Consider the following 27,400-nt stretch of genomic DNA (forward strand, 5'->3'; position numbering starts at 1 on the left):
GAGTTCCTACAGTAAGGATAACACTACTAAATGAGAAGAAAAACTTAAGTGTATGTTTTATAATTTTAAGTAGGCATAAAATCAGAGTTCTTATGTTGCTAATAGAATTTCTGGAAACTGATCTTGAGGGGAACAATATTTAATTTGAAAACTATAAAGAACAAAACTATCTGGTTTAAAGCCACCTTTTCGGTGAATATTTTTAAAAGTTCATGCTTAGGTGTATGTTTAAATTACCTTGGAGTGGGGAAAACCCCTTTTATTTCTCCCACTAACAATATACGTTTGTTACGACTTGATGGTTCTGTTATTAGAGAAACCATTTTAATCTAGCATCTTCAAAGAGATTATCATGAGGCATTCTCTCTTGCCAGCCGAAGTATTTTCCAAATAAAGTGCAAAGGATTCCCATTACTTTTGTATATGACTTGAAAAAATCCTATTATCTCCTCTTTCAAAATACTGCTATTTTTAAAGCCTTAAAAATAATTCCAGCATTTAATCTGGAAATATATCATGTCCTATCTCCTCTTTAAATAGAGTGTGGCTTTATTTTAAGCGAAAAAGTTTCAAGTGTCTAGTTATGGAATATTATATAAAATTAGCAGTGATTACCATCTAAAGAGAAATACAAAATATTGAGGCAGTTATTTAGATAAGCATTACTATTAAATAGCAATAATTGAATTAAAATGAAAACAGTTTCAAAACATTTTGAGTGAATACATAAATAATTTTTTATTTGAATTCTCTTATTTCAAACAAGAGCTAAGCCTTTGAGAGAGGAGCAGTAGACAAGCTAAAAATCCAAAGTCTGCTGAAAATTTCAGTACACATATAACAAATTACTAAACCCATTTTATTTAGTATTGTTTTTTGAGATTACATCAAGTGCACTGTGATAATTTTCTCTGAGTTAATCAGTAGCCTTGATTTGTATTATATGTTTTGCTTACTTCCTGATGTTTGAAAGTTACAAGCTCCTAAACATGTGGTCTTTTGGCTAATGTATATCACTTATTGTGAAGAGATTTTAAAGTTATTTCTCACGTGGATTAGGAGTAGTAGAGTTTTTAACAGTTAAAATCTCTGAATTAGAGAATAACGTTTTGTTCATGTGGGATCTGTTAAATATGTTGCTTTAGTGTAGTCAAGTACCAACATTTCCAAGCAACCTTTAACTAAAGTAACCCAGGTGATGACTTTCAAAAGTCATTTTATTATGACTTTTTCTGTGTGTAAAAGCAATACATGAGTTGCTCAGAAAATAAAGATGAATAAAAACTTTAAAAAATCCTCATAGGCACAACCATGATTAATATTGCAAATATCCTTCCAATCTATTTTTTAATCAATGCTATAAACATTAGTAAATTGAATTGTATTTATAATTCTAAATATTAAGTATATTAGCTGTATTTCCCCATAGAAGGAAGAAAAGTTAGCAACTTTACAGGGAAATGTAAAAACATAATTGATGTTTTAAAAAGAAAATATTAACCATTACATTCATTTCTGGAAAACTAAAAGCAGTGTGGAATCCATTATTTAGAGGATTGAACAGTAAATCATGAAGTGTTAGCTTGCTGGAAGAATGATTTAGAGAAGGACTAGCTTAGCTAATACTGTTCATCTGATTGGAGTTCTGATATTTTATGTATAATTTCACCAGAGTGAGCCTGCTATATCAAAATAAGGCTGGTTGCCCTTTTCACCATTTGACTCTCAGAACTTGCCAGATGCCTCTCAGAATAATGTAGTAGTGGCGTCTGTTTTATTTCCCACTGTTTTGGCAAAAAACCTGATTCTAATAATAGAGTTTGTTAGTATCGTCAAGTTCTCCTGCAGTTGGAGCTTTGATAATTTTAGAACTAATTAAGGAACAAGTACTTATATTTTAAGTAGGGGTTTTCTCATGAAACAGTTTAATTTTAATAGTTTGAGACTAGATTTGTAACCAAATTCTTGTTAAATATCTGGTGACCATTCTGTCCTCCTGTTTAAATGGTGATACTAATTTATCTGCTTTGTTGGGTAGGTTAGCATTCAAAGCCTGAGTTTGAGGTTCAGATGCTTTCCCCAAATGGGCTTCTATTATGCATGACTGAACTCTTTGAGCCAGTCTAGCTGGCTAAATAGAGGAGCTCCTCACAGTGTGAAAATAATACCTGATTAAAAACACATTGATTTTAATTTCCCTTTGCAGATTGCTCTGCTTTAATGTCATCTTTGTAATTATCTTTTAACAGTCAAATGAAGAAATTCACTTCATCTGTTTATCATAGATGAAAGCAGAGATCACACCCTTCTTTTTTATCTTTTTAAATTATTGTTGTTTTCAATTATTGTTAAAAAAATCAGAATAGGAGAATGGGTTGCCTTTCAATTGAAAATATATATGGAGATACATGCTTAGAAGAAATTCTGCTTTTGCAAATATTTGTAACAAAGACAAATAGAGGAAGCTTCTCAGTGTTCCCGACACATTGCCAATAAAAATGAAAAGTACTGAGAAAATCAAACACTTGATTTGGGGCTGTGCAGAGGGCCACATACTCATCGATTCTGTTAAGATCTTTGCCATAGAAAAAGTCAGCAAAAAGTGCAAGGGACTTGATAGGAAATTACTGCATATTGGTTTTGAGTATAGGACCTGGCTATCATTGTGAAAATGTTAAATAAATTGATATTAGTATGTTAACTTCAACTGATGCTTACTTTTGATATTAGCATGAAATTAGCAGCTTAATAGTATTCATGATAATTTTACAAATACCTTTACATGCATTATTTCATTTGATATTTCTAGCAACCTTACAAGGTAGAGAAGACATGTCTTTACCCTCATTTTGCAGATAAGGATATTGAGAGGATTTAATTGATTTGCTTAGGCCATATAATCAGTGAGAAAATTGGAACCAGTGAGAAAATTGGAACTGGAATTTTTGACTCTTAACTCAGGGCTACTTCCATTGTATTATAATGTCTGTCATCATGCCGTCTGTGTTTTTCAGTATCCCCCAAAGTTCAACATCAAGTAGAGTTTGTTATGCTGACAGAATTAGCAAGAAACAGCAACATTACTTTTAATCTGCAAATATTAACTTTTATTGAGATGGATAGCTTTCCTATCAGAATTTCTCATTTGTACCCAGCATCTACATGAGCGATTTTTCCTTTAAATGAATCTCCTTAATTGAAATCAGAGTAATACTTTTTTGGCATCCTAGGAGCACATTAAAAATTTGAAAATTTGAAAAGTGTTAAAATTTATTTTACTCTCCAAATAGCATGCTTATCTACTTAGGCCGCTATCTGTTGACATTCTGTAAACTGAGAATTCTCTGTTGAGAAGTGTGTGTCAGATTTTTTAAAACCCAGGGAACTAAAAATGAATACTTGGGTTGTTATTTTTGGTGCCCCTAATTACGAGAACAGGTGTTTTGATAAAACTAACACTTCAAGAGAATCTGAGTATGAGGTACTCTCCAACTATGTTTAATGGGATTTTGCTGGCCTTTGTATTGTAAAATAGAGACTTTCTCAGATGTTTGTGAATCTGTGGTAAAATGAGAAATACTCTCTTAATTTGATATTTGCTCCTAGTGTTTTTGATGTTGTGTGGTCTCTAAGGGTCTTTGGGAGAACTTTAATTCAACTTTGTTAAACAGTTTGTATGTTAGTAATCTTCTACCACTATTTCTTCTCCTACTTCCCAAAAGGTAGGGAACTAAAAAATATGTGTAAACAACTTTGCCCATTTCAAATTTACATTATAAAAATTAAGTGTCTACTCTGCTTTTTACATGAGGAAACAGCACTGCTGTTAAGACGACTTCTTTTTTCCTGATCTAAGAGAGCTACCTTAACATTTTTCTGTTGGTAAACATGTTGCCTTTAATTTTCACTTAATATCTCCTTATTCTTGTGCCAGGGAGAAAATATCTTAAGTAATCTTAATTGGCTATTTTGTTCCAGTTTATCCTTTTATTCTATGGTAATCACAGATGGACATAAAATATCCTATTTAATAATTAGTCTCTTGAATGATTTTGCTTCTAAAAGGCCTTTTTTTCAGCCTTTGAATTTTTCATCAGAATGATTTTTATCTGAAGACTGCACTCATGGTGAGATAAGCACCCCCCTTTTTAAAAATCTAATACAATTTTGTTTTCTGAATCTTCTTCTTTGTCAATGCCCCTTTTAATGTAATTCAGTTGAGACTCCTCTGCTCTTTATGGTGATACTTTGGTCTTTCCCAAGATGTTTCAGCTAATTCAGAGCCTATCAGGTTTTAAGTGAGTAATTTACATCATATTTTAAAATGTGTTTCAAATCATAGGAGCCTGTATTGAAATTCATGCTTCAAGGAAAAATGCATATCAGTTCAATGCTAACCAGAGCCACATATACACAACTGTATAGCTCATGAGTTTAGGTAATAGTGTGCTGGCCCGACACTCCTTATGCGGTAGTTGTTGTGACACAGAAATGGCCAAATGTGAATGGCTAATCCTACATCTGAATGCAGGTTGTTTGCTTTTACTTTTACTGAAGAAACAATTCCATTATATTGTCAAGAACAAAAATTTCCATGCCATTTGACTGATTTGCGTGAAGACAAGGTCAGCTTCTGGGGTGGCACTAAAATACAGTGTAAGTAAATCATGATTGAATGCCATTATTGTAGCGGTGCTTTCTCTGTTTCTAACTTTTCTAGACCTCTTCTGTTTCCACCTCTTACTGAAGTTCCCAAAACAGTAAAAAAAAAATATATATATATATATATAGAAATAGAAAATGTAAACATAGGCCAGGAAATAGCATAGAAAACCAGTTAAATTACCTGGCTCAGAGTCTAGGAGTTTTTTTAGAGGTAACTTGTCAAAATTATAAAAATCATCTCAATGGATGGTAAGGTGACCCCTGAGCTAGCACATCTTATATTGTAATTTTTGCAACTAAGGCAAGGGCTTGCTTAGCTTTCTGAATATCCTGAGGAGGGAAGAGAGATGATCTCGATTGATCAGACTTGCTGAGATCAAGCTTATTAAGTACAGTATAGACTATTAAATACAAGAAACCCTGATGTGACTCTCAGTTTTATACTCTGACAATCATTAAGAAATTTATGTTAGACTGTATGGTAAAAAAAAAAAAAAATTCTCAAGCTGTGGGACAAAACAAACTATGCACAGGTGACTCCAGGTATTAGTGTCATTCATTGTAGAACTCATATTTTCTAATTCAAAATATCATAGTTTGATGACAAGTTGGCTTGTATTTGAGGAGACAGTGAATCAGACCAAATATTTAAAATCTGGTCTGTACCTGAAGCACACCTGTTATTTTATTTACGGAGATTTAAAAAATTATAAAGAAAACTGAGTTCCTGACTGTTCTAAACAAGTCCATTTTTCTGGATATACTACAGTTGCCTTAATATTGCGTGTTTTCCTCAGGGTTCATGTAAACTGGCCTTTATATAAAAGTTCAACTGTAGACTTTAAAGGCCTTTAGGCCTGGGAAGACCTGAGGTCCTATCCTTTCCTCTGTTTAAATACTATTATATTAAATCCTCTGAGGGGAGTATAAGACAGACAACAGTCTCATTTCAGTTCTATTCCTAGTATACCATAAAGATCAGCTAGGTTATCTTGAGAAAAGTTTCACAAGATCCTATATAAAATAAAGTTGCTTAACGTTACAAGCAAATGATACTTGGGAAGGAGGGGTTCTGAAGCTGTCTTTGCTCAGCTAGGCGGTGAGAAAGGGCGGCCTTGTTTTGACACTTTCCCAAGCAGGCCCGGAAACGGCCAGAAGCTGGCCGAAGGGGTATGCAGGGGAAGGGGTCCTGGCCTCGTGTAGGAGAGAGGCCTTGCCAGCCGTTTGACACGCAGTCATGGCAAAACCAACCCTCTTCATCTTTTCTTCCCCCAGGCCAGCGCCTGGGACTCCCTCCTGCTCGAGAGGCTGTAGGCAGTTCTTGCCTCTACATGCGCCGGTGCCCTGATTAAGCTCCTGCCTGGCGGCCCGGTTCCCTGAGCGAGTGCGCGCCTGCGCACCGTGACCGAGCGAGCGAGCCAGCTTTCTTTCCAGGCCTCGCGTTCCTCCCTCCCCCGTGCGCCTGCGCACCGGCTGGGAGGAACTCAGCGTTTTGGCCTCGGCGGGCGGGCGGACGCGCGCGTGCTCGCGGCGAGGGGGGCGGGTCGCGCGCGCCGGTGGGAAGCGTCCGGCTGCCACAGCGCCAGCTCCGTCGTAAGTCGCTGCAGTCCGGGTCCCGCTCGCCCCTCCTCCCGGCTCCCCCGCCCGCAGCCGCCCGGGCGCATGCGCCTCCGGAGCGCGAGGGTCGGCTTCGGGTGTGTGGTGGCGACAGAGCGGAGCTGCGAGGCCCTAGAGTCAGAACCTGGGGGAGAGGAATGGTCTCTGCACGGGGGGGAGCCGGAGGAGTCGCCGCCGCTGCCGACGCCACCGCCGCAGCCGCCGCCGCCGCCGCCTTGGCGCCCGCCTCCCGGCGCTGACGGGCTCATACGAAGCCGGCGAGGGGGATCCCGCACCAGCGGTCTCCGGCACACCGCCCAGCATGGTCCGGGAAACCAGGCACCTCTGGGTGGGCAACTTACCAGAGAATGTGCGGGAAGAGAAGATCATCGAGCATTTCAAACGGTGAGTGACACGAGGCCCGGAGCCGCGCTCTCTCCTCGGGCGCCTCTGCCCGCTCCGGCCCGTTGCCGGCCCCTCCCCGAGCGCGGAACTGGTGCGGGCACCCGGGCTAGACCCACGGACGGGTGCCGGGGGCGCGCGGTGCCTGGCCGCCGCTCGGCCCGCGTCGCGGCGTTGGGCCTCGGGTCTCGGTGGAGCCGGCCCGGCTGCCGCCCTCTCCCTTCCCAGTAAGGAGGAGGCTGTCGTGCCCGCGGAGCAGCGCCGGGAGGGTGCTCTCACGCCGGCCAGGCAGCGGTGGGGTCGCGTCCTTGCGCGCCGCGGCCCCGGCTCCGAGCCCCTTCCCTGGCCCGGCCAAGGCCGGAGTCCCGCAGCAGCTCCCGCTCCTCGCCCTGCGGACGCGTGGAAATGTCTGACCTAGAGAGCTTTCTGTGCGAGAGGAAAGGTTATACAAAAACAAGAGTCTTGGTAGGTAATGTAGAAACCTCTCGGAACGGGAAGACGCTGCCACGTTCTAAGGACTTCTCACAGGATTACAGACCTAGAAACTAAATGGAAATGGCAAACGAAAATACGTGTTTTGATTTTCCCCCCCTTGTTTTTGTGGGGTTGGGTGGAGGATGATGTCTGAAAACAAGTTGGCGCGCCTCTTTCTGCTCTTTGGCCTGCCTGCCTTCCAGCTCTTTCTGGGGTCCGTGGAGGAGGAGGATGGGCACCAAGTGCTTGCAGTGGGAGACCCACCTCAGGCGGGAGGGTCGCCCCCTCACTCCAGCGCTGGGAGGCCCCGGGGTTCCTGTCTCCGCGGCCGCTGGCGTGAGCCCTGAAGAGCCGCCTTGAAAAGAATGGTTTCCCTCCTACTCAGAATTGTTTAATCAATGATGAGGAACGTGCCAGTCTTTCAAGGTTAGATGTATGTTTTTTTTTTTAATTGGCCAGAGTATTTTTTTGTCCGTGAAATATAGGAATGTTCCCGATACATCTTACTTAGTCGCGTTTGGGGCTTGTTTTCTTTGTGAAGTTATGTGTACCATAACGGACAGAGTTTTTAATAGTAAGTCCCGAAAATGACGACTGACTTACACTTGGTGCAAATTGAGAAGGACTAGCAAATCTCTGTCCTCGAATATTACTGTTTCTTCTGATATTCAAGATTCTGGAAGGTTTTAAGTTTGGTTTACTCTTAATTCCTCTTACTACCTAGTGAGTGAAGGAAATTATGGAGCGCCCTTATTAGTGAGTCACCATGGGAAAAATAGGTTGCGTCGCTCGCTCTTGAGCAGCTTGGATAAGGAAATGGAAGCAGCGGTAGCAGAGCCCCGCTCTTTCAAATGGAGGATCATTGATTCTGTCGGTGGTTGCTGTTACTGGGGTATTAAATCTTCGCCGGTGGAGCGCGCGCTTGCGCGTGTCCGCGTGTGAAAAGGAGCGGGGAATAGTGAAGCCATTCATAACGTGCTAAAGCTGTCCTCCGCAGCGCTGGGGGAGGCGCGCTTCCAGGGACTCGCCCGGTGTTTACTACGTTGTGCTGAGAAACCAGGCGAGGGGCAGGGAGCACAACCTCGCCTCTGCCCCAGTGAGAGAGGGGGAGAGAGACCTCGGGCCCGGTTGGGAATCAGATGGGAACTTTATCTCCCCGGCGTTGCTCCACCCCTTTCCCAGCACCCCACTCTGTATACTTGAAGTGTTTTAGTGGAAAAAGGCTTTAGGTGCAGATTTTTCAAGTTAGATGTGCTCACTTTTATCTCCTTGTGGATTTTATGGTACTGTCTGGGAAATTTGTGTGCACCGCCGTGCAAACACGTGCATTGCAGCATTCTGTTTGCTTCAGTGTTAAGTGGCCAGACATGTCGTTTCGCATTATGCAGATCCCAGAGACACTGCATGCTTATCGCGGGGAGTCTGACCCCTCTGCAAAATGAGAGGTTAAGGGAGAGGAAAGGGGAAATCGTCCAAGGGAATTTTGGAAGGTTTTTAAGTATATGGTGCTGCATTCCTGCTTGTGTGAATGACTTTCTAAAATGGCGGCCAGGACCCACTTTATGTGGGAATCAGCAGAGCAGATCTCAGAATGCACAGAGGGAGGAGGGGGGCGGAGGATAAGAACTGCCTTCGAAAGCGGCGGACTGGAGAACGTTACTGTATTGAAGAGGGCCTGGCTGCATATTGCTCACGGCTGCATTTAAAGAATATCTTGCCTATTGCAGAGCAAAAGTAGATGATACTGAAAACATATTTTTAGACTATGCAGGACATATTGCCCCGAGACATTTTTAAAAGTGACTTAAAAATTTTAAACAAATTTAAGATAGTTCTTTGAACAGCTAGTACATTATTATGTGTTAAAAGAGTGTAGAAAGGTGTACAGAGAAAAAATCTCCCCTTCACCCCTGACCCTGGGATTCCCAGTTCCCATCTTCCCCTTCCAACTCCCACCCCCAACAGGTAATCTCTATTTCTGGTTTCTTATCCTTAAACATATACAAGAAATGTTCTTGCTGATACAGCTATGGAGCTAAAATAGACCTTGTTTGGATAAATCCAAGACCTTTTATCACTATTGTAGAAAACGTTTTGTAAAATGTATGATAGTTACTGGGAGGGGAATTAAATCTGAGTAATGTAAATGAAAGGGATAAAAAGGTAGGTGTACCAAATGATGGCTCTGCAAGAAAAATGTAAGATTACTCACTTCTGGTGTCTTTTAGAAATCAGAATGAGAAAAACCATATAGTAGCTATATTAAAACTGAGGTTAAAGTGCCTGTTTTTACCCTTTTCCCTAGCTGATTACAACATTAACTAATAACTGTTTCACAGGATTAAGAGGTGTATACTGGGAATACATTATACAAAACGTCTTCAAAATGAATATTCTCCTAATGGTGATTAGGCTTTTGCAGTAGGTGTTTGGATTAAACAAAAAAAGATTAAGAGAGACAGCTTTGGGAGCAGGGCAGCTTAGAGTCATTTTGGGGGTGGGTAAGGTCAGAGCCAATTCTTTTTTTATTATTTATATTTTGATCAGTGTTTTTGTTAGAAAATAGATTAAGGGAAGGGTGCTCATTTGGCTTTTTCCCTCTGTGCCAAAGAGACCAAACCCTTAAAACAAAGTCAGAGCATTTTCAAAATTTGGCTTTACCTTCTTACAATAAGAATACATGTATTGTGTTCATTATCTTATAGCTTTCAATATGCTGGTTGAAGAAAATTAGATGAGGACTGTTTTTGAATCAGATTTTTAACAAAGATCTGTAGCAGGGACTGAATTTGCACAATAAAGTCCTTTCCTTTGTATGTTAGCTGGGTTGAAGGGGGAAGGGAGGAGTTATACAACAATTGGTTGCTGTGTTAGTTGTAAGGGGAGGAGAGGTGTGTGCAAAGGCGACTCCTTGAATTAGAATGCATGCATGAAAAGAGCCCTTTAAAGAATATAAAATTCGGTGTCATTTATTTTCAGTTATTAAATAAATCATATATTAAGGTTCTTGCAATATGAAAGGTAGCGGCTCGTGTAAAAAACTGTTAAAAATGAGACCCATTTAAAAATGTATTTTGCTTTTGCTAATTTTAAATGTCTTACCATGATGATTTTCCTGGGTTTAAATAGCTGGGGTATACATTATGTGGTACATGTTATTTGAATATCCTACTTTTCAGGCATAGTATAGAATATGGAAGAGTTTCCTTGTCCTTACATACTCTATAACTAGAGATATTTTTAGACTTAAACAAATTTGACTCACCGTGGCCTACATCATTGCTACACCATTTCCTCTTTTGAGCCCAGCCAGTTTCTATGCAGAAACACCTCTGGTTTGAAAGTTACAGTTTTGAATATCATTTTTATGATAGGCTTTTGCACGTTAAAAAATTTTTTTAGAATTTTTAGAATGAATGCCTCTGGCAGATTGGACAGCATAGGGCTCAGTACCAGGACAAATGATGATGTTTCACTTGTGTAGAGTCTTTTTCTTGTAGAGTCTTGATTGCTCAGGCATTGTATTGTTTGGTACGCTTATGAAGAGACTACAGACTCGATTTCTGAGACATTTTTAACCCTGTGAGCACTAACGCTTTGGGAAGAGTTATGAAGATAGTGGTGATGTGAAAGCTTTCCCTAATAGTCTTCCAAGTCTCACTTACCCTTAGTTTGAAATTTTGCCTAAATTAAAAAAACAAAATTTGAAATATTTCATGAAAACTAGCACTTCAGTTGGAGACTATGTATTTCTCTGCTTTGACTTTTAAGAATCTCTAGTGTTTGAGCTGTTGTTAACTAGTGTACGGTATTTAGAGTGAACATTGTAGTCTGAAAATACCTTGTTTATATTCATTAAAGTTGGGCTCCTGAATTTCGTTATTGGATGATTTGAAGTAAATATTGTTCAGTACCTTGAAGCACATTCATTAGCCTGTTGAACAAGAGATTAAAAGTAACAGTTTTTCATAGTTAAGCTTACAGCCTTTACTATTTGTTTTCTTTATCTTTATTTATTATTAGCATTGTTAGCCTTACAGCTATCATATTTTGAATGAAGGTAGTATGCTCTATTGTAGAAACTAATTAGAATGTTTAATCATTTTATTAGAAACCATAAATTTTGGTGTGATATCTAGCTGGTTTATAGTATGTGGAAATATGCTTTGCAGTGAAAAGATGTTCTTGGTATAATTTTAAGTTATTGCAATATTCAGATTTTTCCTCTACATGTGTCTATCTGCCAAGTTGAAAATTATAAATATCTAAAACACCTCACAAATAGGAATGTCTCTATAAAACCCTAACTTAGTGAATTTTTGGTTTTAATTAGGATTTCATCTTGAGTATAGAGATGAATTGACACTAGCATATATTAAAATTTTTTATTATGTAAGGAATTGCTCCAGTTCTTAAGGTGAAGGAATATTTGTGGGGAAATTAAAATGGAAAACACTTATTTGTTCTGTTGCTTGTCCAGGTGCTATTTTTAGTCCAGCATTAAACTCTAGGAGTATGTGTGTCTTTGTGTCTGTGTTTGGGTTACTTGAGAACATTGACAAATGAAATTATTTTCTGATTATACCTTGTATTATCTTTGCTACATTCCTACAGTGTTTACATTCAGTATATGTGCTTTTACATAAAATACATTTCTAGTTTGAGTCTTAAAATTGTCTCAAGTGATTTTTTTAAAAACTTTACCTCATTTTATTCCTTTGATTTAAAAACTAGGACATTTGTACTCTTCTTAAAAACATTGTATTTTACAAAAGTACGTTTGGCATATAATGATTTGTATCTTTTGTAAATCAGTAAATTGGTGAGTGGTGGATTTCTTTGTCTCAATCATTAATTTTTTAAAATTATGCTGTTTGCAGGAAAGGCTCTTTTTTGTATTCAAGATTATTTAAAAGTCACCTTGGTCTAAAAGAAATAAGATTTTAAGAAGTTTATCACTCTATTGTATCAATAGGACATTAGAATCTTCAGTGAAAACTGTTACCTTTTAGATTAGAATTTAGGAGGAGGTACTTAAACTTGAGTGGGAAAATTTTGTATCTTTATATTCACTAAACCTCTTGATCAGAATTCAGTATTTCCTTCAATTATAAGGTAGTAGTGTCATGGTAGTACCAACATGGCAGTTTAAGTAGCACCTGTGATTTCACCAACACAAATAAATGTATTTTAATATTCACGTTGCAGTTGTTGTAGATCTCATTTATGCTCATCACAACTTGTAAATTATAGTAGCTCTCAGATCTGCTGCTAGATACTTCTATTTAATGCATTAATAAAGACACATATATTACTATATGACCAATATGTGTTGCTATATGTGTAGATATATTTTTAATTTTTTACCTTGAATTTTGAAATTACAGAAAAGTAGAAAAGTAGAAAAATATTAAATGAATTTCATGTAGCCATCATTCAGCCCCTACACCCGTCAATTGTGGTCTGTCTTGCCTTATGAAGAAAAAGAAAGCCAGGGAGGGGAAGAGTAAGGGGCATGGGGCTGACAAAGGTCTCTTTGAAAAGATGGCATTTGATAAACCAGAATAAAGGCCTATCCTGAAATAGTTCAGGAGTAGTACAAAGAATTTCCACATCCTCTTCACCCACATTCCCCAGTTGTTAACATTTTGCCACATTTGCTTGTTACCCTCTTCTTGTTCTGGCATGATATACTGTCATCCTAAATTCTCTAGTGCATATCTCCTCCAAACAAGGACACACTCCTTCATTATACCACCAGTCTTCCCAGTCAGGAAATCAGCATTGGTACAGCACTACGCAATTTATAGACCCCAGTCAAATTATGCCAGTCATCCTAACAATGCTTCTTTCCCCTTTTTGGTCCAGGATCCTAGCCAGTACCGTGGGTTGCCTTTGGTTGGTGTTTTCTCAGTCTGGAGCAGCATCATCAGTCTTACTCTAATTCTCATGTGCCTGATAGTCTTAAATAGCATTAGGTCTTTGATTCTGCAGGATGACCCTTCACCTAAGACTGTCCATATTACCTCATGAGCAGATCAGGTCATGAATTCTTGGAAGGAATACCACAGAAGAGATTCTGTGCCTTTCTCAGAGTATCATGTAAAAAGTCAAACAGCATTAATCCATCTGGTAATGTTAACTTTGATCACCTAGTCCAGTTAGTGTCTTCACCATTTTCCCCTTTGTGTTTGATTGGCATTTTGTACGGAGATAGTCTAATATTAATCACCGATAGTCTCTTCCATCATCAAGCCTGTATTACTAGCCTTAGTATCCATTGATAACCCTCACTTGTATATATACTACTGTGATTGTTGCCAAATGATTATATATTACTGGGGTTCCTTCTACATTTATTCCTACTTTAGGTAAGAACTTTCCATATTATACATATGGTTTCTGTTTGTTTCAGTAGGTTTTTTAGTCCAGGGCTACCTGAATTGTCCTAGATTTGACCAGTGGGAGCTTCTTCACACTGGCTACTGTGTTCTTTTGCTATTTCCTTATCATTCTTTAAGCATTTGTTTATTTCTGGCATAACAGGGCTCATCTTGTACTTTCCCTGCCCTCATCCTGGAATTAGTCATTTCTCTAAGAAGCCCTGGTTCCTTTTAGTGTAGGATGGTATTTAGAAACCGAGATCTATGTGCTCATTTTACCCATTGCTACAGAGCTAAAAATGTGTATATACTTGTATGTGTGTTATGTGTATATACTTATATGCACATATGTTTGCATATATACACAGGTGTCTTCTATATCATGTTTTAAAACTGTAGGTTCACAGATCAGGATGTAACTCCCATTTCCATGTTTGTAAATCCCTTCTCAGACAGTGAGAAACCTGCCTCTCATTATTCCCAATACACAGGTGACCCTTGGAGCAACATTGGGGTTAGGGTTGCTGAACCCTTGTGCAGTCAAATCTGTGTATAACTTGACTCCCCCAAAACATAACTACTTGGGGTTGGGGTGCCAAACCCTTGTGCAGGCAAATCTGTACATAACTTGACTCCCCAAAAACATAACTATTAATAGCCTACTGTTGAGGAGAAACCTTACTGTAACATAAACAGTCGATTTAACACACATTTTATATGTTATATGTATCACAATAAAGTAAGCTGGAGAAAAGAAAATGTTTTTTCAAATTGTTGGAAATCTCTAAATATTTTTTTCCAATGTAGTTAATTGAAAAAAATTAACTGTGTATAAGTGGACCCACCTTGTTCAAACCCATGTTTTTCAAAGTTCAGTTGTATTATTTACCCAGTCAATTATGTTCTCAATGTAACTAGTAACTCAACCCCTTTGCCACCTCTGGGCACATTTCCGCTGATGCCTCTGTACCACATCCCCTCCCTCTCAACTACTCTTTTTGGAAACCAACATTTGGTGGGGAGGGTGGGGCTGGGAAAGGAAGGTGGGACTAGAAGTGACTTGAATATTTTTGCCCTCAATTTTTTCTCTCATGGGAGACACTTGTGAATGAAGTTGTCTGGTGCCTGCCTCTGGTGCCATTTTAAAGCAGATTTAGAGCTACTCGACTATTAAATTTTAGTTTTGGTTCTACTTCAGCCACTGACTTCATTACATGAGCTTAATCACTGAATCAGTCTGAGCTTTACTATATACTGAATCACACATAAGAGGATTAGTTTCTTAGGAATAATACTAGGAATTATATCACTACTCATTTATTTGGGTGTCAGTCACTCATTTTGTGTGGTATCTCGGCAAAATTTCACCTTACCTCACAAAACCTTGTTGACCTCAAGGTTTCTTTTCTCCATATTTCAGGTGTATAACATAATGATTTGATACTTGTATATATTGCAAAGCAATCACCAGATCACTACAATAAATCTAGTTAACATCTGTCACCATTCATAGTTAAAAAAGCTTTTTTTTATAATCGTGACTTTTAAGATATAGTCTCTTAGCAACTTTCAGATATGCAATACAGTATTATTAACTGTAGTTTCCATGCTGTACATTATATTCCCATGATGTACTTATTTTATAACTGGAAGTTTGTACCTTTGGAACCCCCTATCACCCATTTAGCCCACCTCCCATGCCCTGCGTCTGGCAACTGCCATCCCTGTATCTGAGCTGCTTAGTGTTGGCTTTTTTTTTTTTTAAGGTTCCACATAGAAGGGAGATCATACTGTATTTTGTCTTCCTTTTTCTGACGTATTTCAGTTAGCATAATGCCTTTAAGGTCCATCCATCTTGTTGAAAATGGCAAGATTTCTTTCTTTTTTATGGCTGAGTGTATTCCATTGAATATATCCATCACATCTTTATCCATTGATTAATGATGGACACTTAGGTTGCTTCCATATCTTGTCTATTCTAAATAATGCTGTGATGAACATGGTGATGTATACATTTATCTTTTTGAGTTAGTGTTTTCATTTTCTTTGGATAAATATCTAGATGTGGAATTGCTGGGTCATATAGTAGTTTAATTTTTAATTTTTTGAGGAACTTCCATACTGTTTTCCATAGTGGCTGCACTCAACTTTCTTTTCCTTCTCCCTCTGCACTACTCTTTTTTAAAAAATTTTTTTATTAAGGTATGATTGATATATACTCTTATGAAGGTTTCACATGAAAAAACAATGTGGTTACTGCATTTACCCATATTATCAAGTCCCCACCCAGACCCCAATGCAGTCACTGTCCATCAGTCTCTGCACTACTCTTGATCCCCTTCCAAGGAGTTCCTTAATGAATTACAACCCTTATTCCTTGGCACAAGCCTTAGAATGCTGGAGTTTGTATAGTTTGTGTTATATTGAAGTAGACCCCAGACATTTTATCCGTAAATGTTTCAGTATTTATCTCCAGAAGATCAGGACTGTTCAAAGATATCCCCAGTCAATATTTTCAGATACCCATTTAATGTTCCAAGTTTGCAGTTAAAATTTTTTTAAAAACAGGTTCTTAATAAGGTTTGCAAATTGTCATATGTATTTCTTCAAAAATTTTTAGTCTAATTTGCGTACAATGAAGAGTTTGTTGAATTTTGAGAAATGTAGTCATCCTTGTAACCACCACCACCACAGTCAAGATAGTACAGTTTATTTTTAATGGACATTCGGACTCTGAGTCTTTTTTAATGTGTAAGTTTTAATTTTTGTCTCCTTACAACTTAATTTGTTGGGAATCAGGTTAATTTCTTTCTGTGGAGTTTCTTACAGTGTGGGTTTTGCTGATGACATTGTTTCTCCTGTAGTATCCTTAACGTCACCTTTTGTCCTTTATTTACTGTATTATGCCCCTATGTGCACCTATTTTTAAATATTTGATAACTATTTCAATATAATTGTTTTTCTTCATAATCCTGGGCATTTTATTATTATTATTTTGGGAAAGGGTTTATAGATTTTACCAGACTGTCAAAACAGTCTGTGGCATAAGAAGGGTAAAAACTATTGGTTTAGACAAAGCATTAGGTTAAGAGTAAAATGCTAGCTGCGTATTTAGGTGCTGATTTTATCTTTGATATATAAAGGTTTAGATGAAAAAGTAAAGTACACCAAAGCATGTTAAGACTAGGAAATGAAACAAAGGTAGTGTCCTGTGAATAGCTTGATTCTTTCCCCCTTCTCTTTTTCTTCACTGTAAACTTACATGATTAGAACTGCTGTTTCTACTGTTTTTGTTTTGTTTTGTTTTTACACCCCCCCTTCCCCTATTTTTACCCTAGAAGTAATGGAATCTTTAGATTAAGGTTATTCCTTTTAGTCAGCTTGAATTCTTCCACTGAAATGAATTTCAAGCACATAGATACTGATTTCTATTATATAGATGGACCCACCAGCTTTAATCAGAGAAAACAAGCTTTGTGAAAATCTCAAGTTAATAGAGAGCTCCTAAAATTGAATTTGTATATGATGCTGTATATAAATTAAGAGACTTTAACAGTTCAGTAGCACATTTATTACCTCAAATCGGTACATTTCATTTCTCCCCAAAATTGTGTTGGATTATATGATTTCTAAGGTCTTTTCAGTTTAAAAAATGTTAAGAGCTGTCATTCTTGATAACAGATAAAGGTCTCTGCCTGGAATGCTATTAAGATTTAAATAGTATGTATTAATGGTCAGTTGGGGTTATAAAAGAGCTTAATATCTAGAAATACTGTAAAGCTGTCTTTCAAAACATTGGTGTATTGTATTGGTTACTTTGAAATGAATCATTCTGCTAACCAGCTATGCTTGTCAATCAAAAATAGCCTTCCTAGGTCAAGATTTGAGTGGTAGTTGTAGTTTCAAGTAGTTTTAAATTACATTGTAGATCATTTTGAAAAAAATTAAACTGTGTGAATGTGTTTTGTTATACTGATCTAAGGTGTCTAAGGATATACTCTAGTTTTTCTTGTCACTTACGCCTCTTACTCTTCTTACAAAGTAACATTTTCCACAATGGTTTTGACACAGATCATTCCTTTTCAGCATAATTTGCTTTGTCAATCTGAAAGTAGATGCATAAAATGAACTTTCATCCCAGTTTTGGGTCTCACCGGGTTATATTTGATTTCCTTTTTGTTGATCTTACTGGAAATTTTGTTTTTAAATGTTTTTCTGAGGATTCTTCCTAAAAGGCTTTTTGTTGGTAGAAAAAGCTTTTTAGTTCTGGAGATTATAATTACTCTGTTGATTGGAGAAGTTTGCCTATATAATAAGTTTAAGGAATGATTGGCTGGAGACTAATGACTTAGTGTTCAATTTGATGGGATTGATTTTAGGCCAGGGTTCTTTATTGAGAAGCGTGTTTACTTAAAAGTTTGTAAAACAGTAGAATTGAGTAGAAAAATCCAAAGACCTTTTAAGATTGAAGAGTGAAAAAGAAAAACTTATTTCCTTAATCTGGGAGTAGAGGTAGTCTTCAAATACTTTACAAAAATACTCATAGAGGTGTGTGAAAAGAATATGGAATTTATGTATATTACAAAAAGGTGGGGTCACATTTTTGTCTTGATTCCATTCTATCTAAGCAACAATATATTATGAAAATAAGGATAAAAGTCACTAGTCAAGTGAAATATTAGAAGTATTCATAAATTTCCCTAAATGTTTTTTTAAATTATTATTTTACTATGAAGTAAGTGTAAGTCCGGGGAAGGGAAGGGGAAAAATACCTCTAAAAACCAAAATCAGTCAAAGGGAGAAGTAAAGTTTAAAATCCATTTATTGCTTACAAACTGCAGTCTGGGGCCTTCTCTCATTTCTGCCCCAGCAGAAGCAAAACCTGCCCTTACCCTCACCTCTCAAGTACAGATAAGCCCTCTGTTGCCTAGGTAATTACCCACTGATATGGAGATGACTCTCCACCCCTGAGGAATGATGCAAGTGCACTAAAGCCATACTTCTCTCCACCTCTGAATGCCTATTGATATGCAGATGTACTAAAACCAAGCGAGATATTCTGGAAATGTTACAATTTTACCCACGTAAGTCATAAGGTTTGAAATAAATACCTTCTCAGCAATTGTACTGTAAGTAATAGTCATGTTAAGCCAGGTAGGAAGCACATTTTCAAAGAGTTCTGTGCATTCACACCAGGGACTCTTGATACGGTTTTCTGCTAACTTATTATTTGGTCTCTTGGCTTCTGCTACTTTAGTTTTGTTCTCTCTAGCCTTTCCTTTCTGATCAGCTTACCTCACTTTTTTTCTTCAAATTGCTGTTTTATTTACTGCCATTACTTTAAGACATGGTTAATCATGATTATTTGCATTCTATTTACAACTATACTTGAGTTTTTCCCAGAAAAGCGCTGTGTAAATGAGACACAGATACGAAGTTATTCATGAAATATTGTGAGAACGGATGTCCAAAAGTCAATTTAGCAGTCGACATCATGATTATCTATATTCCTCTACTACATATTTTGATTCTTCACTCCTGCCCTCTGGAGAAGTACATTATGAATTTTTTCTGAGATTATCTAATACTCAGGCTTCTTTTTTTGACATAACTGGTATAATCTAAAGATCATAGAATCTTTGAAATTTTTTCTCCTCATAATTAGATATTCTTTGAGGTTTAAATCAGTCGAGTGCCATCCTTTTGTTAAAAATTAATTTTATGTAGTAAATAGTTTCTCATTAGATTGGTATGCAGTTGTTGTTTTTTTTTTCACTGAAGTAATGGTGCCTATAATCTGAAGAATTTTGTATTTCAAGGCTTTACTGAAAACATTTCCTGTTCCCCAAGAGTTGTATCATCAAGCTTTCATGTACAGGAATTTAGGCTCACCACGGATTCAGTAAACAGATGAGTACGGTTTTGTTGGTTGAATGAAGCTTATCTTTAGGCTTCAAGATGTCCTAAACCCTCTGTAATTAGAACCAATAGTTTTTCATTTATAAGAAAGTATTATGTTCATAGACATAGTCACAATAGCTAAAAGATGGAAACAACCCTGCATGCATGACCCCTGAATGGATAAACACTGTGCTTAATAGGTGTGTGATAAATAGAATACATACTATGGAGTATTATTCAGCCTTAGAAAAAGGAAGGAAATAATTACACAAGCTACAACATGGATGAACTTTGAAGACATTATGCTAAGTGAAGTAAGGCAGTCACAAGAGGACAAATAGCTAATGATTCTACTTACATTAGGTACCTAGAGCAGCCAAATTCATAGAGTCAAAAAGTGGAATGGTGGTTGCTTTGTTTCTTTACTGTTAGAAGCAGGGCTACAATAGGAATCTTGTACACTTTTGGCAGACATGTGTTATTGTACATGTATAATAAATTCCTGTGAATGGAATTTCTGGGGATGGGTACTTAGCTCTTAAGAGATACTATCAAATTGTCTTTCTAAGAGGTTTCTCTAATTTATACTTTTACAGACAATGTTATGGAAAGTGCCTATTTTCTTATACTCTGGCTAATACTTAGGTATTATTAAAATTTAGGTCTTTGTGTTACATGATATCTTTTAAAAATTTGGATAAAATTGAATAGCTTTTTTGAGTGCTTGTTTTGTTTACTATTGGTGTGTTTTATTGTAGTTTTTGAAGAACTTCCTATTTAGATATTTTGTCCATTTTTTGTTTGGGCCTCTGCCTCCCTTGATTTTTTAAGAATTGTTTGTATATTTATTTATATCATTTATTTCTCATGTGTTATATGTATTTTTCCCTACTTGTCTTTTGACTATATTTTTGCTGTTGAGGAGCTGGAATTTTTATGTGGCCTTTCCCTTATGACCTAGGGATTTTACCTCATGCTAAAAGTCTTAGATCCAAGATAGTACAACAAACTGATAATTTTATTTGGGGGGCCAGGGAGATAAAACACAAATCAGCAAACTATTATAAACCATTCTTTCTTCCCCTTCTTTTTCTACTCTTTCCCCCGTCCTTCCAGGTACAGAAACATCTCAGGGTATTAGCATTTTCTAATTTGTTATTCCAGAATGAAACCTCATACCCATTAGCAGTTGCTCCCCATTCTCCCTTCTCCCGAGTCCCTGGCAACCACTAATCTACTTTTCTGTTTCTATGAACTTGGCTGTTTTGGACCTTTCATATATATATGGAATCATACAGCATATTATTGGCTTCTTTTCACTTAGCATAATGTTTTCAAGGTCTCTCCATATTGTGGCCTGTATTAGAACTTCATTCCTTTTCATTGTATGGACAGAGAACATTAAAAAAAATCTGTTCAGCAATTTTTGGAAATTTGGTTTCCATTTTTTTGGCTATTATGAATGAATGATACTACAACAAACATTTCTATACTTGTTTTTATGTGGACATAACATGTTCAGTTCTCTTGGGTATATATCTAAGAGTAGAATTGCTGGGTTATGTGGTTATTCTTTTTTTTGTTAATTTTGGTATCATTAATCTACAGTTACATGAGGAACGTTATGTTTACTAGGTTCCCCTCTTCACCAAGTCCCCCCCACAACCCCCATTACAGTCACTGTCCATCCATGTAGTAAGATGCTGTAGAGTCACTACTTGTCTTCTCTGTGTTGCACAGCCCTCTCCATGCCTCCCCCCACATTATACGTGCTAATCATAATGCCCCCTTTCTTTTTCCCCCCCTTATCCCTCCCTTCCCACCCATCCTTCCCAGTATATGGTTATTCTTAATTTAACGTTTTGAGGAACTGCCAAACTGTTTTCCAAAGTGGCTGCATCATTTTACAATCTCACCAGCAATGTATTAGGGCTTGGATTTCTCCTTTTCCTCATCATCACTTGTTATCTTTTTCATTTTAGTCATCTTAGTAGGTTTAAAGTGGTATGTCCTAGTTTTGGTTTCTATTTCCTTAAAGACTAATGTTATTGAGCACATTTTCTTAAGTTTATTAGACATTTGTGTATCTTTGGAGAAGTGTGTATTTCTATCCTTTGCCCATTTTTAAATTGTTTTATGTCTTTTTCATTGTTGAGATATGAGAGTTCCTCATCAGATATATTAATATGTAGGTATTTTCTCCCTGTTTTCTTTAAGTTTATATTAATTTTTAGTATTTGTCCTTGGATAGAATGAGGCCATTAACTTTTAATTTATCTTTGTCATGCTAACAATTTATATTTATCTTTGTCATTTAGATAATTGTTAAAAGTTAAGTCTTGCTTTTGGTTTTAACCTGTATAATGACACATGCTGTAGTACAGATATCACTATCTTATATAGTTATGTCCAAATTGTAGGAGTTTTGCAATGCAAGTACATAATGCAGAGTTATACACTACATTTACTGTGTTGAAGTATGGGGTATCAGTAAGTGTGAATGAGGTAGATTTACCTACTACTTTTATTGTGATGATAAGCAATAGTTTCGATTAATTTTAAAGCATTGGAATTTGTACACTTAAAAATGTTTAAAATAGCCAGTTTTATATTTTATCATAATAAAAATTAAAAAAATTTTTTACCTTTGATTATACAGGAAAAATATGGTCAGCTCTGATTTAAATTGTGCTATTTAAGTCTCTAGGGATTCTGTCTCTCGGTCTACTTGAGGTATTTCCAGTCACCCGTAGAGGTCTGACAGAGGGGAAATCAGTGTTTGTTCTAAATATAAGATCAAGTGAGTTGATTTATAAATAAGTAATTCCTTCATAAAATTTTTTGGCTATAAAAGGGTAATATAAGGTGATGTTACTGCATAATTCCAGACAGTTTGGTGGTTGTAATGGGTATATTTATGACCCAGCTATCTGAGTTCGAAAGAGGAATTTTTAAATCTATGTAATATAAAAAGTAAACATTCTCTATTATTACAGGTAGCCCAACCAAGCTTTAATATTCATCTCTTAGGTCTTTTTATCCCTTATGGCATATTCATTTGCTCTTCACATTCTGTCTTTTCATACTTATTGTTCATTTGCTTTTGAATAAGGAACAACTTGGTCATGAAGGCATAGAAGGGTGGAAAAGTGGGCAATACACAAAGCCATTGGTAGTTTGATAAAATATATAATCTCTGTAAAGTGATATATTTATTGGGTTTTAGATGAGTGGTGTTCAGATTAATTACATACCTCTTCAAAGAGGATTGATATTCTCATTTACAATCCTGTAATTCTACTTGGAACAGCAGGACAATGTTGAAACTTTAGAAGAGATCTCTCTCTTTTTTAAAATTTTTATTAAGGTATTATTGATACACTCTTATGAAGGTTTCACATGAAAAAACAATGTGGTTACTACATTTACATATATTATCAACTCCCCATCCATACTCCATTGCAGTCACTGTCCATTAGTGTAGCAAGATGCCACAGATTCACTGTTTGCCTTCTCTGTGCTACACTGTTTTCCCTGTGACCTCCCACACCATGTGTACTAAACATAGTACCCCTCAATCCCCATCTCCCTCCCTCCCAACCCACCCTCCCACACCCCTCCCCTTTGGTAACCACTAGTCCCTTCTTGGAGTCTGTGAGTCTGCTGCTATTTTGTTCCTTCAGTTTTGCTTCGTTGTTATACTCCACAAATGAGGGAAATCATTTGGCACTTGTCTTTCTCTGCCTGGCTTATTTCACTGAGCATAATATCCTCCAGCTCCATCCATGTTGCAAATGGTAGGATTTGTTTCTTTCTTATGGCTGAATAGTGTTCCATTGTGTATATGTACCGCATCTTTATCCATTCATCTACTGATGGACACTTAGGTTGCTTCCATATCTTGGCTATTGTAAATAGTGCTGCAGTAAACATTGGGGTGCATATGTCTTTTTGAGTCTGAGAAGTTGTATTCTTTGGGTAAATTCCAAGGAGTGGGACTCCCGGGTCAAATGGTATTTCTATTTTTAGTTTTTTTAAGGAACCTCCATATTGCTTTCTACAATGGTTGAACTAGCTTACATTCCCACCAGCAGTGTAGGAGGGTTCCCCTTTCCCCATATCCTCGCCAGCATTTGTTGTTCTTAGTCTTTTCGATGCTGGCCATCCTTACTGGTGTGAGGTGATATTGTGGTTTTAATTTGCATTTCCCTGATGAGTAGTGATGTGGAGCATCTTTTCATGTGTCTGTTGGCCATCTGAATTTCTAGAAGAGATCTCTTTACCTGGAAATAGAGTAGTAATATTAGTGATCATTAAAGACTCAGAAGTGATCTTTTAACTGTGGGAGTTCACTGGGCGAAGGACTTTGATTCAGAATTGAACGAATTATCAGTGGAGTGAACCTATTGTCATGTTTCAAGAATGACTTGGGGAGGATTATTTTTTGTAGTAGGTGGGCTTGTGTGAAAATGAAGTATATGGCTAGTGTTGCCATTGCTTATTAGTAGGGTCAGTTGCAAACATTAGAATTAAAATTAATTACTGCATTCTTAACTGACAACCCAGCCAATAAGGGTTGAATGCAGTGCCTTCTGGAGAGAAGGACTGCTGAGAGAATTCATTGGGTTTTAGCATACCAGTGAGTTTTAGCTTTATGTAATTGGTGTTGCTTTGGAAATTATGGAATGAGTTGCTTGTGGAATTGATGAAAACAGTTTAGAATATGAGAAATATACTTTTCACCCATTAGGGAACTGAAAATTGTAAATAAATTTCATGAGACTGGGGATCTTTATGTCATTCCCTGACTTGCATCAAATGCCTAGGACAGTGTCTGTCAGAAACTATATAATTAATAATTGAGTCAGGATCAGAAGAAGCCTAGTCTCTTTTCTTACAGTCTTATGCTTTGTCCTCTGCTGTATCACATTTGCCTCAGCTGAAAAATCTGACGCCCGTTAACGCACCGAAATCTTTAAGGACCTGCTAAGGATGGTCAGTGCTTATTATTACATAAATTGTAGATGTTGAAAGGATGTCGAACATTTCAGCACACCTGGCGTTAATATTGGATAATTTTTAAATTCTCAGGAACTTAGAAGAATACATCATATGTTAATCAATTTAATTTTTTTTGGTTTTTGGTATTTTATTGGAATTAGTTTATACACATACTATATTGGTTTCAGATGTACAACATAGTGACTTATTAATTATATACATTACTAAATGCTCACTATGGTAAGTGTAGTTACCCTGTTACCATAACAAGATATTACAGTATTAGTGGTTCTATTTTCTATTTTGTACTTCCATTCCTATGACTAATTTGTTTTATAATTTGAAGTTTGTACCTCTTTAATCCTTCACCTATTTCACCCATCCTATCACCCTGCCTCCCTGTGGCCACCCAGCAGTCTGTTAGTATTTATGGGTCTATTTCTTCTTTGTTTTGTTTTTTTAGGTTTCACATATAATCATATGGTATTTTTCTTCATCTGACTGACTTCGCTTACCATGAAAACCTCTAGGTACATCCACATTGTAGCAAATGGCAAGATCCCTTCTCTTTTATGGCTGAGTTATATATTGCATTGTGTATATGTACTACATCTTTACCCATTCATCTATTGATGGGTTGCTTCCATATCTTGGCTGTTGTAAATAATGCTGCAGTGAACATAGCTGTACATATATTTTTCAAATTAGTGATTTTGTTTTCTTCAGGTAAATTCCCAGGAGAATTGTTGGATCATACGGTATTTCTTTTTATAGCTTTTTAAGGAAACTTTGTATTGTTTTCCACAGTGGCTGAACCAATTCATATTCCAATCAGCAGTGCATGAGTGTTTTCTTTTCTCCACATTCTCACCAACACTTGGTAGTTCTTGTCATTTTAATTTTTTTTGATGTTGAAGATTTTTGGCCAAACAGAAACCAGTTTAGTAGAGTTTCCAGTCTTCTCAGTGTAGAAGAGTAATGCAGATTTATAATGCTTCATCAGCTTCTCCTTTGTTAAATTTGGAGATAAATTTGTGCTTTGATTCCAAAATGTTCTCGCCTTATAAAATACTGATAGGGACAGTGAGCCTACCCTTTTAAGGAAGGAGTGTAATTTGACTTTGTCCTGTGTGCATAATCTGTACATTAAATAGTTCTTTCAAAATTGCATTTAGCTCTTTATTACTCAGGATTTAAGCCTAAGCATTTGTTTTCCCTGTATTATTCTCTGGCTGCTGACTTCTCTAGATGTAGAGTTGGCATCTGCTTCCCCCTGTTAGTGGTAAGCTTTGTGTGTGCAGTAGTAAAATATGTGTAATATAAAATTCATTATTTTAATAATTTAAAAATGCACAATATAGTGGCATTGAGTACATTCATAGTATTATGTAGATATCACCACTATCTGTTTCTAAATTTTTTTCATTCCATATGGAAACTCTGTACCCATTAAGTAGTAACTCCCCATTTTTACCCCCGAGCCCAGATTACCTCTACTTTACTTTCTGTCTCTGTGAGTTTGCCTATCCTAGATACTGCGTATAAGTGGAACTATAAACTGTTTGTCCTTTTGTGTATGGCTTATTTTATTTAGTATGATGATTTTTGAGATTTATCCATGTTGTGGCATGTATTAAAACTTCATTTCTTTTTATGCCTTAATGTAATATTGCATTTTATGTATATACCACATTTTGTTTATCCCGTCCATTGATAGACACTGGGTTGTTTCCATCTTCTGGCAATTGTGAATAATGCTGCAGTGAACACTGGTGTACACATATCTATTTGAGCCCCAGTTTTTCAGTTATTTTGGGTATATACCTAGGAGTGCAGTTGCTGGGCCATATGGTAATTCTGTGCCTAACTTTTTGAGAAAACGCCAAACTTTCCCACAGCTACATTATTTTATAGTTCTACTAACTATGCTCCAGGTTTCAAATTTCTCCACATCCTTGCCAACTCATGTTCTTTTTTTTCTTTTCTTTAAATAATCACCATGCTTAGTGAGTGTGAGGTGGTATCTCGTGGTTTTGATTTCCCTAATGACTAACGATTTTGAGTGTCTTTTCCTGTGTTTATCTGCTGTGTTAATCTTATTTGGTGAAATGTTTTTCCCTATTAAAAAAAGGGTTGAGTTGTAAGATTTTTAATAGAAGTCCATTGTCAGATAATATTGGAAGGTTTTTATTTTTATTTTTTTATTTTTATTTTTTTTATTGAAGGGTAGTTGACACACAGTATTACATTACATTAGTTTCAGGTGTACAACACAGTGATTCAACATTTATATACATAATGGAAGGTATTTTTAATGTTTGTATGGAAAGAACTGCTACAACTTCTATCAGTTTTTTCCAAATTAAAAAGATTCCTTTCATCAACTCATTTACACCACATAATTTTGTTACTTCTGCTTCAGTGGTATGATTAAACTGAATTTAAGGATTATGTTTCCCTTGTGAGAGGTAGTAACTTGAATCATGCTAGAGGATTTAAAAGAGAAATTCTGCTTCTTCATATGTCAGCTTAAGGGGAAGTGTAAAATTATGATGTTGGGTTGTCAGCAACTAAGAGGGCTATATTTAAAAGTGCTGTGCCTGCCTTTCTTTTAAAATGCCAAATTACAAGTTCATGCAGTAATTAGCTCCTAATGAAATTTGTAGAATTTTCATGAATTTTTTTGTTCCAAATAATTATATTTCTTACATATATGCTTCAAAATATAAAAGATGCCCTTAAGTTTTTCTTTACAGGCATTATAAAAAAAATATTATTTTTATTCCAAAAAATAAAAAGGATCATATGGTCTATCAGAAGATTTTCTCAAATTGGTTAATTTAAGTAAAAAAGTTATATTAGTTATACCTAAATTAGAAATTTTAATTTTCTTTTAATCTGGAAAAGAAGAGTAAAAAGCAAAAATTACATTAAAAATTAGACTGTCATAAGTGGGCACAAAATGCTTGAATTTATTT

General features: G+C 36.7%; 1 protein-coding gene across 3 annotated transcripts in view; it reads left to right on the top strand.

Moving 5' to 3' along the window:
• The first annotated feature begins 228 nt into the window (after positions 1-228).
• SPEN (spen family transcriptional repressor) overlaps positions 229-27,400 on the top strand; it is an 85,538-nt gene continuing 58,366 nt past the window's right edge. For 2 of the 3 annotated variants that reach the window (XM_036914336.2, XM_057499767.1), the window contains exon 1: positions 229-6,666. In XM_036914336.2, the coding sequence (XP_036770231.2) occupies positions 6,584-6,666 (83 nt within the window). In that variant the 5' untranslated portion in view covers positions 229-6,583. Of the gene's footprint in view, positions 6,667-7,011; positions 7,129-27,400 lie in introns of those variants that run through there. The other variant, XM_057499766.1, reaches the window with a different exon arrangement.

The sequence above is a fragment of the Manis pentadactyla genome, chromosome 4 (assembly GCF_030020395.1).
Source record: "Manis pentadactyla isolate mManPen7 chromosome 4, mManPen7.hap1, whole genome shotgun sequence".
NCBI lineage: Eukaryota > Metazoa > Chordata > Mammalia > Pholidota > Manidae > Manis > Manis pentadactyla.